This window comes from Elgaria multicarinata, chromosome 4, assembly GCF_023053635.1.
Source record: "Elgaria multicarinata webbii isolate HBS135686 ecotype San Diego chromosome 4, rElgMul1.1.pri, whole genome shotgun sequence".
Classification (NCBI taxonomy): domain Eukaryota; kingdom Metazoa; phylum Chordata; class Lepidosauria; order Squamata; family Anguidae; genus Elgaria; species Elgaria multicarinata.
The window spans coordinates 95180503-95194316 of record NC_086174.1 but is presented as its reverse complement, the minus strand read 5'-3'; the positions used below and the strand labels follow the sequence as shown (position 1 = coordinate 95194316).

Genomic DNA, 13814 nt, shown 5'->3' with positions numbered 1-13814 from the left:
GACAACACTTTTACTGGAGTGTCTATTCCATATAGATATGTATAGATAAGCAATTAGTGGGATCTAATAACTTCTGAAGGATTATTTGCAAAAGCTAAATTAAACCTTAGCTGTGATGCCATGACATCTTACGCCTTCCATAGAGGCTGGGCAAAAAATTAACGAAAGTCAACAAGTTCTGCAACTCAGGATTTCCTATTTCTCAAACCCTTAGGGTCAGAATCCAATCAGACACTAGTGCTAATGTAAATTATGCTGCATTAGTGTTAGGGACCTTTACCACAATGCCAATAGCTTGACAAAATTCCCTGGAAAACCCATTGAACCAGCTAACACTGTTGAGGTTGTGCTACAGGTCCCTTATGCTAGCACAGTGAATTTATACTAGCAGTAGCATCCAACTGGATGCTACTTATTATCCCTATTATTTAGAAAAGCAAAGCTATAAAGATTGTGAAAGTTGTTTTTTTTTAAAAAAAAAAATTGAAGTCATAGATCTCTACGGGAAGTGGGAAAGAAGAGTTACTGCTTGACTATGCAGAAGACGAAGTATGCAAAAATATCTCAATGGCTTCTTTGGGAAGGATTTTATTTCCTGGTGTACTCATGGAGCTGGGTCATAGGGCAGGTGCTAGGTACCTCTGACTCTCAGCAGATTTGAAAAATGGTAAGTGAAGCTGCTAAAGTGCAAAACTTCTGCAAGACATTGTTCTCTTTCCTACAGGTAGGTACAATTTCTTAAGCTTAAAGGGTTTAACTGGAGGGACAAACTGGAGCCCCAAAATTAATAGAATCATAGCAGAAAGGGGTCAAGGTAATCTAAGCCCATTTCCTGCTGTGAGGCAATATAATCTATCCATACATCTTGGCTAGATCTACACCAAGCAGGATATAACACTTTGAAAGCGGTTTGAAAACGGTATATGGAATGTGTCATGGGCCCCCAACAGTTGTCAGTGCACTTCAATACCATCCCAAAGCAGTAGCGTAGATTCTGCCGAGCCCCAAGTACCCAGAACACTGTGCCCCACAAGTAGAGAATCACTGCAATGTAGAAAGACCAGACACAATCTAGCCAGCCCACACACTGTAAACCAGCCCCAGGGTTACTAGCCAATATGACTTTGGGAAAACATGCTTGAACAGCAGGTTTTCTTTAACTTCAGGCTTGGGCAAGACTAAAATATGTCAATGCTAAGCTCTGGCAGCCAGTTCACACAATGTATTTTTCTGCCCAAACAGGCAGCCCCAATTGTCTTCAGAGGCAAAAACATAATGTGTGAAGCAGTGATCACAGTAACAGCCTGCAGTAATTCCCACACCCTCAGTGGTCAGCATAGACAGAAAATACGGGCACCTAAAATCTACCTCCCCAATGGGGTTGGACACACTCAAAAGGTTGGGAGAGCAGTGCAAATGCGTGTTCGAATGGTACAGTCCTTCAGTCAACATAACACCTGTTACTACCTCAAACATCTATATCCGCTTCCTTCAACATAGCATTCTCCAAAGACTACAGCTCCCAGCACCCCAAACAGCAGGGCTATTGGCTGTGCTGGTGGCCATGATGGGGAGGTACCAGGTTGTGGAAAGGTGATCTACATTGTATAGAACAGCCTTTCCCAACCTGGTCCCTCCAGATGTTTTGGAGGACAATTCCCAGCATTCCCGACCATTGGCCATGCTGGCTGGAGAGGATGGGATTTGAAGTCCAAGTCATTCGGAGGGCGTCAGGTTGGGGGAAGACTGGGCTAAAAGGCAACAGGATGGGCTAGATGTGGGGTGGTGGTGCAGGGGAGCATTTTCTTGAGATCACAGAGCCCCAAGACAATAGGCAGGTAGGAGCGGGAGCTGTCCCAAGGAGACGGAACCCCAAAGGCGGCGGGCTGGGCTTGCACGGCAGACAAAAGAGAACCGGGCAGAAGCAGGGCAGCAGCGGCGGGGAGTCTCCCGTGTGGCAGGAGAGCCGCAGGACCCCTGGGCCGGTACTACTCACAGATGTCTCCTCGCGATACACCTCGGGATACTGGAACACCTGCATGCTGGTGACGGTGGGTTGCAGGGAAAGGCAGCGGGACGCCTCGGCGGTGCGGACGGCGCAGGGGCGGGATGCAGGAAGAGGAGGAACCAGGCAGGGCCAGGCGCCGCTCGGCTTCCCCTTCAGCCGGCGTGCAAAATCCTCAGCCGCAGCAAAGCCCGCCCATTCCCCGACGAGGAGCCGCCACCTCCCGCAAGAGAGGCGAGGAAGGAGGCGGAGGCCGGAACGGCTCCCTCTGCAGTAAAGAGCCAGCGCGACTTCTTTTCTCTCTCTCTCCCCGCCTGGGGTCTCTTCATTTGCAAAGCGTTTTGTAAACCGAGTCGAGGAGCTGCGGCAGAGCAGGCGCCTTACATTTTACTCCGTGTGCGTGATTACCACGGAGGTCAGTCCTGCAACCTCACCGCGCAATTTTACGCGTGTACACTCAGAAGTAAGTCCCACCGTGTGCAACGGAATTTACTCCCGTCGGATAAAAGTAGATTTAGGGTGCAACCCTATGCATGCTTAGACAGAAAGGAGTCCTACAACTCCCAGCATGCCTCAGTCTGCAATCATATCTACATGGAACCCTAGCAACTTAGGATACTGTTTCATGCATCTTACAATGCTCATGTGATCTGATTCTACAAGTAAAGTTGTTAAGTCGTTGGGCCACAACAAACTAACATGGCTCGGGGGTGGGAGGAGAGAGTCCATTACTATTTAATCCGTTACCACACTTTCCCTTTTGAACAAAGCAAAGCGGCTTCCAATTAATGCAAACATACTTGCGTCCTAACTGAGAAGGAGGCCTTTGATTGTTTGGTGATACATTTCTCTGATAATGTACAAAATGCGTTCCCTTTATCAGATACAGGGAAAACATTTTGTACATTGAGAAATTCTTTTTATTATTACTGCGAAGTGTACATAACAGAGAGTTGAGGAGGTTTACCTCTTTTTTCCCTGCTAAGGCTCTTGTGCCTTCCATGGATGCAAGACAAACTGAAATTCAACAGGATGTATGGACATGCATGCAGGGCAAGGAATGCTTACCCATATTGGATTACTACCTTGGCAGGAAAAAAGATGACTACCTTACAAAAAGAAAAGAAAAGTCCCTAAGATTAGTCTCTGTGCCAGAGGACTGGAAAATGGTCAATATAGCACTAATTTTTAAAAGGGATCTAGGGTGGATCTGAGAAATCACAGACTAGTTAATGTCTATTCCAGATAAATTGGTTGAAAGCATTATTAAAGATAAAATTAGTAAGCATATAGAAGGACAAGCCCTGCTGAAAAAGAATCAAGATAGCTTCTGCAAAGGTAACTCCTGTCAATAAAAATGTAGATAGTGATCCAGTAGACATTGTTTACTTGGACTTCCAAGAGACTTTTGACAAAATCCCTCACCAAGATTCCTGAGCGAATTTAGCAGTGATGGAATAAGAGGAGAGGTTATCTTATGGATCAGTAACTGGTTAAAGAACAGTTATAATGGTAAATAAATGGTAAATTCTCTCAATGGAGAGATGTAAGTAATGGGCTCCCACAGGGATCTGTATCAGGACGAATGCTTTTCAACTTATTCATAAATGATTTGGAATTAGGAGTGAGCAATGAGTTGGCCAAGTTTGCTGATGACACCCAATTATTTAGGTTGGTTAAAACAGAAAGGGATTGTGAGGCGTTCTAAAAGGATCTCCAAACTGGGAGATAGAGGTGTACAAAATTATACATGGTGTGGAGAAAGTGGATCAGGCGACATTTCCCCCCTCTCAATACTAGAACCCAGGGTCATTCCATGAAGCTGATCGGTGGAAGATTCAGGACAGATAAAAGGATGTACTTCTTCACACAGCTCGTAGTTAAACTGTGGGATTCGCTAACATGAGACATATTGATGGCCACCAATTTGAATAGTTTTAAAATAGGGTTAAACAAATTTACAGAGGATCAGTGTCTACTAGTCCTGATGGCTATATGCTAGCATCAGAGGTTGTGTGCCTATGTACACCAGTTGCTGGGGAACATGGGTAAGAAAGAGGTGTTATGTCCTGCTTATGGGTTTCACATTGGCAGTTGATTGGCCACCGTATGAACAGAATGCCGAACTAGACGGATTCATGGTCTGATCCAGCATGGCTCTGAACAGTGCAACAACAACAGCTTCCCGGGAAGCCTTGTGGAACCCTGGGTCAAATTAAGCCCTACAAAAACATATCTTTACTCATATCTTCTTTCTCTCTGCATAGAAGAGGACTATAGTAGCTATGTTTTGGGAAAGAGGGGAAAGGAAAGAATACATTTCCCCTCATAGCAACAGTTTGGCTATTGGAGCTGTACAGAGTAAAGCACAGTAGAGGCTGGTGGCTCTGATTTCGATGGGGCTGTGAATCCATTCAGTGTTTTAGTCAGAACCAGTAGGTGGTCTAAAGGAGCTATCCAAGGTCCTGAAACCTACCAGGGATAGCTCCTTTAGAGTTCTGGCTGGTTCTGACTAAAACCCAGAATGGATTCACATCCCCATCAAAATCAGAGCCACCAGTCTCCACTGCTAAAGCACACTTCCCCAAGCTGGTGCCCTCAGATGTGTTGGATTACAACTCCAATCATCCAGTTTCTAACATTGGATAGCATCATCACTGATCATGGGGCACATCAGCTAAGGCATCAGCCCTAGCTTCCAATTTCCTGTTTTTGTGGAGTTTGAGCCATCATGTGATAGCCTTAACTCTGGTCTTAAATTGACAGGTTTTTTGATGTGTGTGTGTGTGTGTGTGTGTGTGTGTGTTGGGAGGGTTGAAGTCATGTGTATGTGTATATATAAGTTTAAAATATTTTTGATTGTTCAGCCTACAAATCCCACAATGACTCTATAACTTCCTAAGCTAAGTGAGCAGTATAGTAACCAGATTCACAGATCTATATCCACATAGCTAGATTACTACTCCATTCAATTCCACTGAAATGAATGAGCATGCATGTGGATCAGATCCTTCTGTTAACATGAATGGCAGCTTTGGAAAACAAGGGAACTCTTCTCTTCTTGGGTTCAGACAGTGATATATGTTGTAAAATATCTGTTTCCTTTTAATTGATGATATTGCTATATCAGTAACTAGAAACCTTTTTAAAACAAATTTATTCATAGAATCATAGAATAGTAGAGTTGGAAGGGGCCTATAAGGCCATTGAGTCCAGCCATCCAGTCATTCTTGCTTCTTTTCAATGTTAACGTGCTGTATTATTTTAAAAAGGTGAGCCTGTGTTTCTGAAATGTATCAAGAGGTGGCAGCAAAATCACATTGTTTTTCTATCTCACTGATGACAGTCAAAACATTTCCTGGGCAATCCTGTGAGATCTTTCATTTGGTGTTTTAAATCCAGCTAGGCATATTGTGTCTGATGTTATCTAAAACAAATTAAATTTTATTAACGCTTAAAATCTTTGCAGCATTTGTAAAAACAAAACAAAAAACACAACATAGTACTTGATGGTTCCATGCCTACAGTTTCCATCACCAGTAAAGTAATTTCTATTGATTTTGATAGACTTGACTTTGATTTTGATTTTTAACATCATACTTACGTTAATAAAATACGGTAAACAATATTAAAAGATGACAGATGGTAATGGCTATGTGGAGAGGAAGCAGGCTCTGAGATGGTCTTCTTTGCCTGTCTGCCTACTTCTCTCTCCTGAAATGTATTCTTCTGTACCAAAATATCTTGTATCTAACAATTTGCTTTGAAAACTTTTCTGGCCTCATTGTGGCCTAATCTACACCAAGCAGGATATTACACTATGAAAGTGGTATATAAAAGGCAGGAGCCACACTACTGCTTTATAACGGTATTGAAGTGCACTGACAAATGTTGGGGCCCATTGACACATACCATATGCAGCTTTCATACTGCTATATCCTGCTTGGTGTGGCTCCTGCCTTTTATATACCACTTTCATACTGCTTTCATAGTGAAATATATACTGCTTGGTGTAGATTAGGCACGTGTGTGTGTGCGTGCATGTTTTTCAGATAAAACCTGAAAAACAACTAAACATGCTGCATTCAAGTAGCCTCTGGATCCTACTAGGGTACAGCTCACCTAAATATTTATATTTGAGTAAAAGAGCAATTCTGTACTCCAATCACATGCTGGGGGTGGGGAAAGATGGGGATGGAATCCTATGTGTGCTCAGCCCATGAGAGGAGAGAGAAGCCCACAACCACAAAATACAAAAATAAATAAAAATAAAATAAAATGAAAACGTACAAACATCATCCCTGGAAACAAGGCCAAACTCACCAATTAGGGGTTATGTTAGTGACAGCACATATGGAGAGAGCCAATCAATTCTGATTGATAGAGGCACTCTATCCCAGACGCCTGCTGATTCACAACATATGCAGTGTCATATGCAGAGAGGTTTGCTTGGCACCTACATTGTTTTCATTCCAAAACCAGCTGAAGACCTTTTTATTTTTTCAGTATTTTAACACCTAATTTAACTTAAATTTAAACGTTGCTGTTTTAATCTCATATTTTAACCTATACGAATTTTTGCTGTGTGGCAAAAATTCTGGTTGTGCTTTTTATATTGTATTTTGTATTTGTGTTTTAAGTTTGTTGGTTGTTTTTATGCTCTTCATGGTTTTAATTTTTGTGAACCGCCCAGAGAGCTTTGGCTATTGGGCAGTATAAAAATGTAATAAATAAATAAATAGCACCTCTAGAACACCAGTGCAGCACAACTAAGAAATGACCCCACTAGTGCAAGTCCTCAGGGCATCCCTCCAGACAGTTTGAATCAACTTATGCCCCTTGCAAGCTCTGTTTTCTGAGCACAATGCAGGAAGGAAGGAAGGAAGGAAGGAAGGAAGAGACAGCCTACTCAACAGATCTCCCATTTAGCTTCCTCCTGGGCCAAGGGTCTAGGACCCACCCAGGAAGGTAAAGATTCTTTTTCTAAGCAGCCAAGAGAAGTGGCCAGGGAACACAACAACACCAGACACAGATTGACAACAGCAACCTGCAGTGGTGTGTTCTGCTGGTGTATCTCTCATGGCAGCTGTGGATCTCGTTTTCTACTGCTGTAGAAGAGCCTCCTTGGAATCTTAGAGCCCCTCTGCTGGCAGTTCTCAAGTATAGGATTGCTCCCTAAGTGTCTGCAAAACAGAGCTTAAGCATTATTTAGTGAAATGTTTTGGGTTCCACCTTGGACTATTTACATTTCTGTCCCAACTTTCCTCCAAGGAGCTGAAGGGGGATATGTAATATATTTCGGCTTTCATTCTTCATGACAACCTTGTGAGTTAGGGTAGAATGGGAGCTACTGATCTGCCACTGAGCTTTATGACCAAATGGGGATTTGCCCCGTTGTGGCTGCACAGTGTTACTGCGTTGTTTAAACGACGCAGCCACAAACTCGCAGCCAGGTCAGGATTTCTCCCCCAAAACTCTGCGTTTTCAACTCTCGATTTATCACAACTTTTACCTTTGCTCTGAGGTCACCCTGATGTTTCCTGGCATCAGTTTGGGTTATCCGGTAGGCGTAGCTGCGTAAGCAACAGGAACGCAGGGCAGGACAATGGAATGGTTTTACTGGCCAGATAGTCCACGCTTCCTCCTGCCCCATCTAGCCTTTTCAAATTAGCTTCTCAGCAGCGATGCTGCAAGGTTTTGTGCTAATCCCCTTCTGACATGGTGTCATATAGTCAACCCCCAGGTTTCCCCAGGCCACTGTTTAACTGCCTCTCTGTGGCCTAAGTGCTGATAGTGAAGGTGACATTCCTAAAATGGGTAAGGAAGGAGAATTCTCATATCATCTGATAGATAAGAGCAAGAGAGGTTTAAAAAAGAATTGAGGATAGCAAAGAAGTTAAGGAAATAGGTAATACCAAAAATGTATAAAATTTAATACAAAGTGTAATTATCAAAATTAACACTTAATATAAGTTTCCAAGAGCACTTATTATACACATAGTTTGGCTTTGTATGTGTATAAGTGCTCTTGGAAACTTATATTAAGTGTTAATTTTGATAGTTACACTTTGTATTAAATTTTATACATCTTTGGTATTACCTATTTCCTTAACTTCTTTGCTACCGTATTTCTTCGATTGTAAGTTGCCGTCAATTGTAAGACGCACACACTAATTTCAGTACCACCAACAGAAAAAAAAAACCTCTAAGACACGTCTGCAATTCTAAGACGCACCCCGTTTTTAAAGATGTTTATATGGGGGGAAAGTGTGTCTTAGAAATGAAGAAATATGGTATCTACATTTTGGTTTTGGTTAAGGCTAACACATGTTTTTTGTGTTACTTAAAAAAGAATTGAAACATGGCTAACATTTTGAGCATTATCTTTGAAGGTAATGTTATGTAATATATTTTGGCTTTTATTCCTCAGGGTTGGCATCCAGCCCATGTATCTGATGTTGCCCTGATTCTAGCCTGTGGTCCATCCTGTGGGTGGTGTTGATATGGGAGAAAAACTAAGTCAGGCAGGCAATGAACTCAAAGAATAAGTTTTCCTTCCGATTTGCCCTTTGCTTGTTTAAAGATTTCAGGCCTCTCACCGTAACCCTTCTAAGTTTGTATCTGGAACCCTGTGCAGGGAAAAACAGCACTGGTGGAGGGAGGCAAGTGGGGAGAGAGAAATAAATGATCCTTAAAAGGGTTAAGGGCTAAGCATTCAAGAGTCCTTCTCCCCAGGCACTCCTTTGCTCAGAATTGCAGCCTTCTGAGTCTTCTTTCCATTTACCAAGAGTGAAAATGCTTGCACATCTTGTTTGCCCCTTCTACTTCCTTTTTCTTCTACGTTCATATAAGGCCTGCACTCCCAATCATGATTAGTCCTGTCTGACATTAGCAGGACTTAAATGCTTGGGTAAGTACATGCAGGATTACTATGCTGTGTGCTCAAGACCAAAAACATGTTAGGGTGCAATTCCATACATGTTTAAAAAGAGAAAAATCTTACAACTCCCTACATTCCCCAGCCAACATAGGATTGTACCCTAAATGATCGTGTCTGCTTACCAACCTTATTTTTGCCTTTATTGTTGTGAATTGTACAATATTTGCTAAAGTGCAGTACTGGTTGTTACCATATCAGGCAAACTTGCAAAAGAGTGCAGTTCATTTAAAGATAAATGCTATCTAAACTGGGTGAGGCACAAAGTGATTGTGTAAAGAAACGGACCTTTCTCCTCTGAGATTTGTAGAAGTATGCAGCTGTTGGATGGTCTTGCAACAGACATAAGTATGACAAACAAGAGTGAACAGGGTTTCACAGTCAATCTAAGATAAATGTCTGGTTATTAGTAATTCTTGATAGCTGTTTAAGAAAAAGCAGTTGAAAATGAATGATGCAGAAAAGTGGTACAGAAATGTAAAATATTAAAGACTAGTAAAACTTTGCCAAAGTGTGAGATTTTAATATGCATAATTAATCAGTTTTAATTGAAAATTACTAAAGTAGCCCCTCCGTTTGACATGAGGTTTGCTTCCACTGGTGCTGTCACTGAGGTGGACCAATTTACATTTCTTTTCTGTAAGATACTTGCAAAAATTGTGTGATTCTCAGACAGGAACTCCCAGCCGTTAGAGACAACTTCAGAATTTACTAGTCTTGCCTCTTCATTTTGAGTTGATGGTTGGGCCATCATCCCACATGCTTCTGACATAATTGATTGGCATGAAGATACCCAGACACTACGCTTATCATATAAGCCCCTCCTCCAGGTGCATCCTCTGAGGGAAGTACAGAAGGTGGCAACATAGGATAGGGTCTTCTTGGTGGTGGCCCCCCAATTAAGGAATGAACTCCCCAGTGAGACCCGCTTAGCACCAACATTGTTATCTTTTCAGTGCCAGGTTAATACCTTCCTCTACTCTCAGGTATTTTGCAGCACATCATATGGGATAGTGTTTGGATATGTGTCTGTTATGTTTATACATTTGTAGTTAAACTGTTTTTATAGTGTGCATAATCCTGTATTTTTAAGGTTTTTAATCTTTGTGAACTGCCCAGGGAGCTTTGGCAATTGCACAGTATAGAAATGTAATAAATGAAATGAAATTGAGTTCTCCTACCAAAGCTCCAAGAGAGGAAGGACTAAGCTTATCTGTCCCAGGTTTTGCCTGGTCCCTTTCCCAGAGATTTTGAGTTTTCCATTCCTAACAGGTTACTAGCAGGTTAAAGCACATTATATTGGTGCTGGAAATGAATTAGGCTGCTTCCCATTATGTGTACCACTCATACCTGTATTGTATTTTATTCTTTGAATTGTTTGTAATCTGCTCAGAGAAGAGTTGTTATTGGGTGAATTAAAATATAATAAAATAAATAAATAAATATCTGTTTCCATCGCTTGGGGTTGAGTTGCCACCTTGTCAGAAAAATTAGCCTGTTCCTGTGCCACTTCTGTCTGTGGATATTAAAGGCCAGGAGCGGAAACTAATAAAAAAACAAGTTGGCAATGCTGATTATGAGTTGAACTAAACAGATATTAACCCATCAGCTTTGGGTTTAAGGGAGGGGTTTACAAACCTCATCACAGACAATTCCCTGGCAAAAGTACATTTTCTAGTCCCACCTCACCTGAGCTAGCTATCCATCCTCTATCCTGGCCTGGATACCAACTGTACTAGTAAAGGCCTAGCAGAAGCACAGAGGTAAATGGAGGTGTAATGACGTATTTGGAAACTCTTTCGTTGCTCCAGCCTTGAGCACTTTATCTAGCCCATTTTATTTTCCCCTTGCATACCTTGAAAAGACTTTTCCCTACCTTTGTATCATGAGTTCACAACTCAGTGTTATGCAAGTCATAACCAAGGGTATTTGACCCTGACCACAGACATCTTATCCTTTAGCAAACAGTGGAAACATTCCGATGGACACTTAAGTGCTCTCCTATATTTTCTTCCCTCTGATACCTGACATGAAACTTTCAACTCTTCTTCCATAGAATAACAATACAGACACCACAACAGCCTGTTTGCCATATAGCTATACCTGTTATTTCCCCCTGATGCTTGCTTAATATTAAGCCATTAGTATTTTTTGAGACAGGATTTTTAAAAGGACACAACCATCGGAAAGCACTCACTGAAGTTACGTAGGACTTGTTTATTATCCTCCTAAGGCTTTAATTACTGGCAGTAGGAGCTTTAAGCTACAATAAGCTGGTATTTTTAGTATTCTGGGGACTGCCTTTACAGCTCTGGGTTGCCAACTCATTAAACAACCCCGTGCACTTTCTCTGCTGTGGGGTAGTGGTGGCTAATCCCGATGCAGAGAGAGGACGCGGGCTTTCCGGCAGCCATTTGGCTCACCAGGCTCACCCTCTGCCCGGGTGGACAGCGTCCAATAAAGAGTCGCCATCTGCTTGGGGAGTGCCTCCACCTCAACGCCAAAGTGAGAATAGACTGCGGCTGCACCGTATTCATCTCACTTTGGCAAAAAAATTGCGGCTTGTCCCCAACTCTTTTGAATCACAGCTTCGCAGGAAAGCCCTACTATGCCTGTGAGGTGGCTGCTGCGTCACATGACTGACACAGCGCCACTGCGCAACCACCATGGGGCTTTCAAAGCGTATAGGCAGCCCCCTGGCCTCATCCCTGTTGCTTTTGGCTCCGCCAACTTTCAAAATGTAGTCCCAAAAGCTTCTCCGAAATTGAATTTGGTCCACGGCCTGAAAGAGGCCCTGTCTTAGCGTTTAGGACTTAAGAGTGTGTAGCTGTGCTAGATGGCAACCAATAAAACAAAACAAAACTATCCATTGCATAACATGCATGTATAACTCTGTAACTGTTAAGGGTTTGATTTTTGGTTTTGTTACTGTTGTATAATGGTTATTTTTCTGGTTCTCACAAAAAAAGAAAAAAAATAGGAGGTGGTTACAGTTATTTATGTTTTACAGTTGAGGACAGGAAGCTGTGAGAGAGAAATTTGCCTAAAGCAAAGCCACTTGTGAAGTCAGGCTGTTGGAGTTCATACAACCTAGTATAGATGAACCAGGTATGAGAAGCTTCTTACCTATGTATGTGATTATGAGTAGTGCCATAAAATAACAGCCTAACTCTCTAGTGAAATTATTTATTTATTTTATCTATTTATTACATTTATATTGCGCCTTTTTTCCTCCAAGTAACCCAAGGCGGCGTACATAATCCTCCTCTCCATTTTATCCTCACAACAACAACCCTGTGAGGTAGGTTGGGCTGAGAGTCTGTGACTGGCCCAAAGTCACCCAGTGGTTTTCCATGGCTGAGTGGGGAATAGAACCCAGATCTCCCGGCTTCCAGTCCAACACCTTAGCCGCTACACCACACTGGCTATTATTAGGACATCTCTGCTGAGATGTAGTGAGGCATGAGGCATGTGCAACCCCCCGCCCCCCATATTTCTTTAGGGGTGGTGCATCTATTACCTCTGCACAAAGGAGGTCTTCTTTTCCACATTGTGACAAAATGTACCACATTTTGTACTGAAATGAGAAAGAAAAGAAAACAAGTGAACAATAGTCACCCACCAAGCTTCCTAAGTAATGTAATCCTTACGCAATAACCTCTTAATTCTATGAATACATTTAATCTATTAAAGACTACACAGCAGAATCCAAATGATATATCACAATGCTTTGCATAGATATTGTACTTACAAATAGAAAACAAACAGACTTACGTAAAAGACAGGAATAGAATGGAAGAACAGATTAAAAAAAATAACGCAGGAGGAACAAATCAAACAAGCCTACTATTGTGGCTTCTCACCACAAGTATATTCAGTTAAATAGGCAATGCGCATTAGTCCTATATTAAGGTGTACCTGTGGTTTTCTTACCCATAAATGATGTTCATTCAGGAAATTGCCTGGTGTGTTAGGATCCTTAAGAAGACATTGGGCAAGTAGTAATGTGTCAACCAACAGTGTAGCAAATTTGCATTTCTCATTAAATAAGTGGTTAACCTTTTATTCCTATCCACCAGTTCACTGTAATTCATGTGACTACTTGTGCTGTCTTAACATGTTTTGCAATGAATAGGAAACGATGAATGAAAGTTATGTTAAAGTGCTTTCTTCTCAAACATAGTGGGCATTTTCCTAGATTGGAAAAATGCTCTTTTGCTACTTGAATCATCTTCATGCAATTTGTTTAAAGTATTTGCTAGGTCTTTAACAGGACAGTTTTTGTCGCATACAGAATATATTCAAGATTCAAGAATTAACAGAGGCAGATTGAAGGTCCAAATTCCACTCAGGCCATATTTGTGTTACAGATTTGTATAGTTTTTACACTGAATTGTCGGTACCCCAAAGAATCCTGGGAATTGTAGATTATATGTTTCCTTTTGAAAGATCTCCAATTCTCACAGAAGGGCAGTTTTGAAGGGTTCCCTGGAAGGAGGGACGAATGAGGGTGTTGTAGATACATCCTAAAGCAGGGTGGTACAGAACGAAATTCTGGTTCAGAGGTAGGTGGGGCCAAAAAAGCAAATGGGGCAGGGCCAAAAAGGCAAAAGTATCTGCATATTTTACCTTAAAGCTCGGAACTATGTGTAAGGAGAGGCATTTCAATCTTTTCGAATAGGGGGAAAATGGCAAAAAACGGCAACAAACCACCAGTTTTAGGTGAGGGAAGGGGGCCCAAGGGGAGGGGCATGCCCCACTGGGGAACTCTGTAAGGTCATACTGGGACCCCCTCAGGGTTGGAATTGGCCCCGCACACCTGAGGTTCTTCTTTGTGGTCTCTGTGCATCACACATATGGGCTCTGCACCTG

General features: G+C 42.0%; 1 protein-coding gene across 1 annotated transcript in view; it reads right to left on the bottom strand.

Moving 5' to 3' along the window:
- The window catches only part of PREP (prolyl endopeptidase), an 82684-nt gene extending 80581 nt beyond the window's left edge, over positions 1 to 2103 (bottom strand). Inside the window, exon 1 of the mRNA XM_063124839.1 lies at positions 1997 to 2103. Within this exon, the coding sequence (XP_062980909.1) occupies positions 1997 to 2041 (45 nt within the window). The 5' untranslated portion in view covers positions 2042 to 2103. The remainder of the gene's footprint in view (positions 1 to 1996) is intronic.
- Positions 2104 to 13814: the final 11711 nt, after the last annotated feature.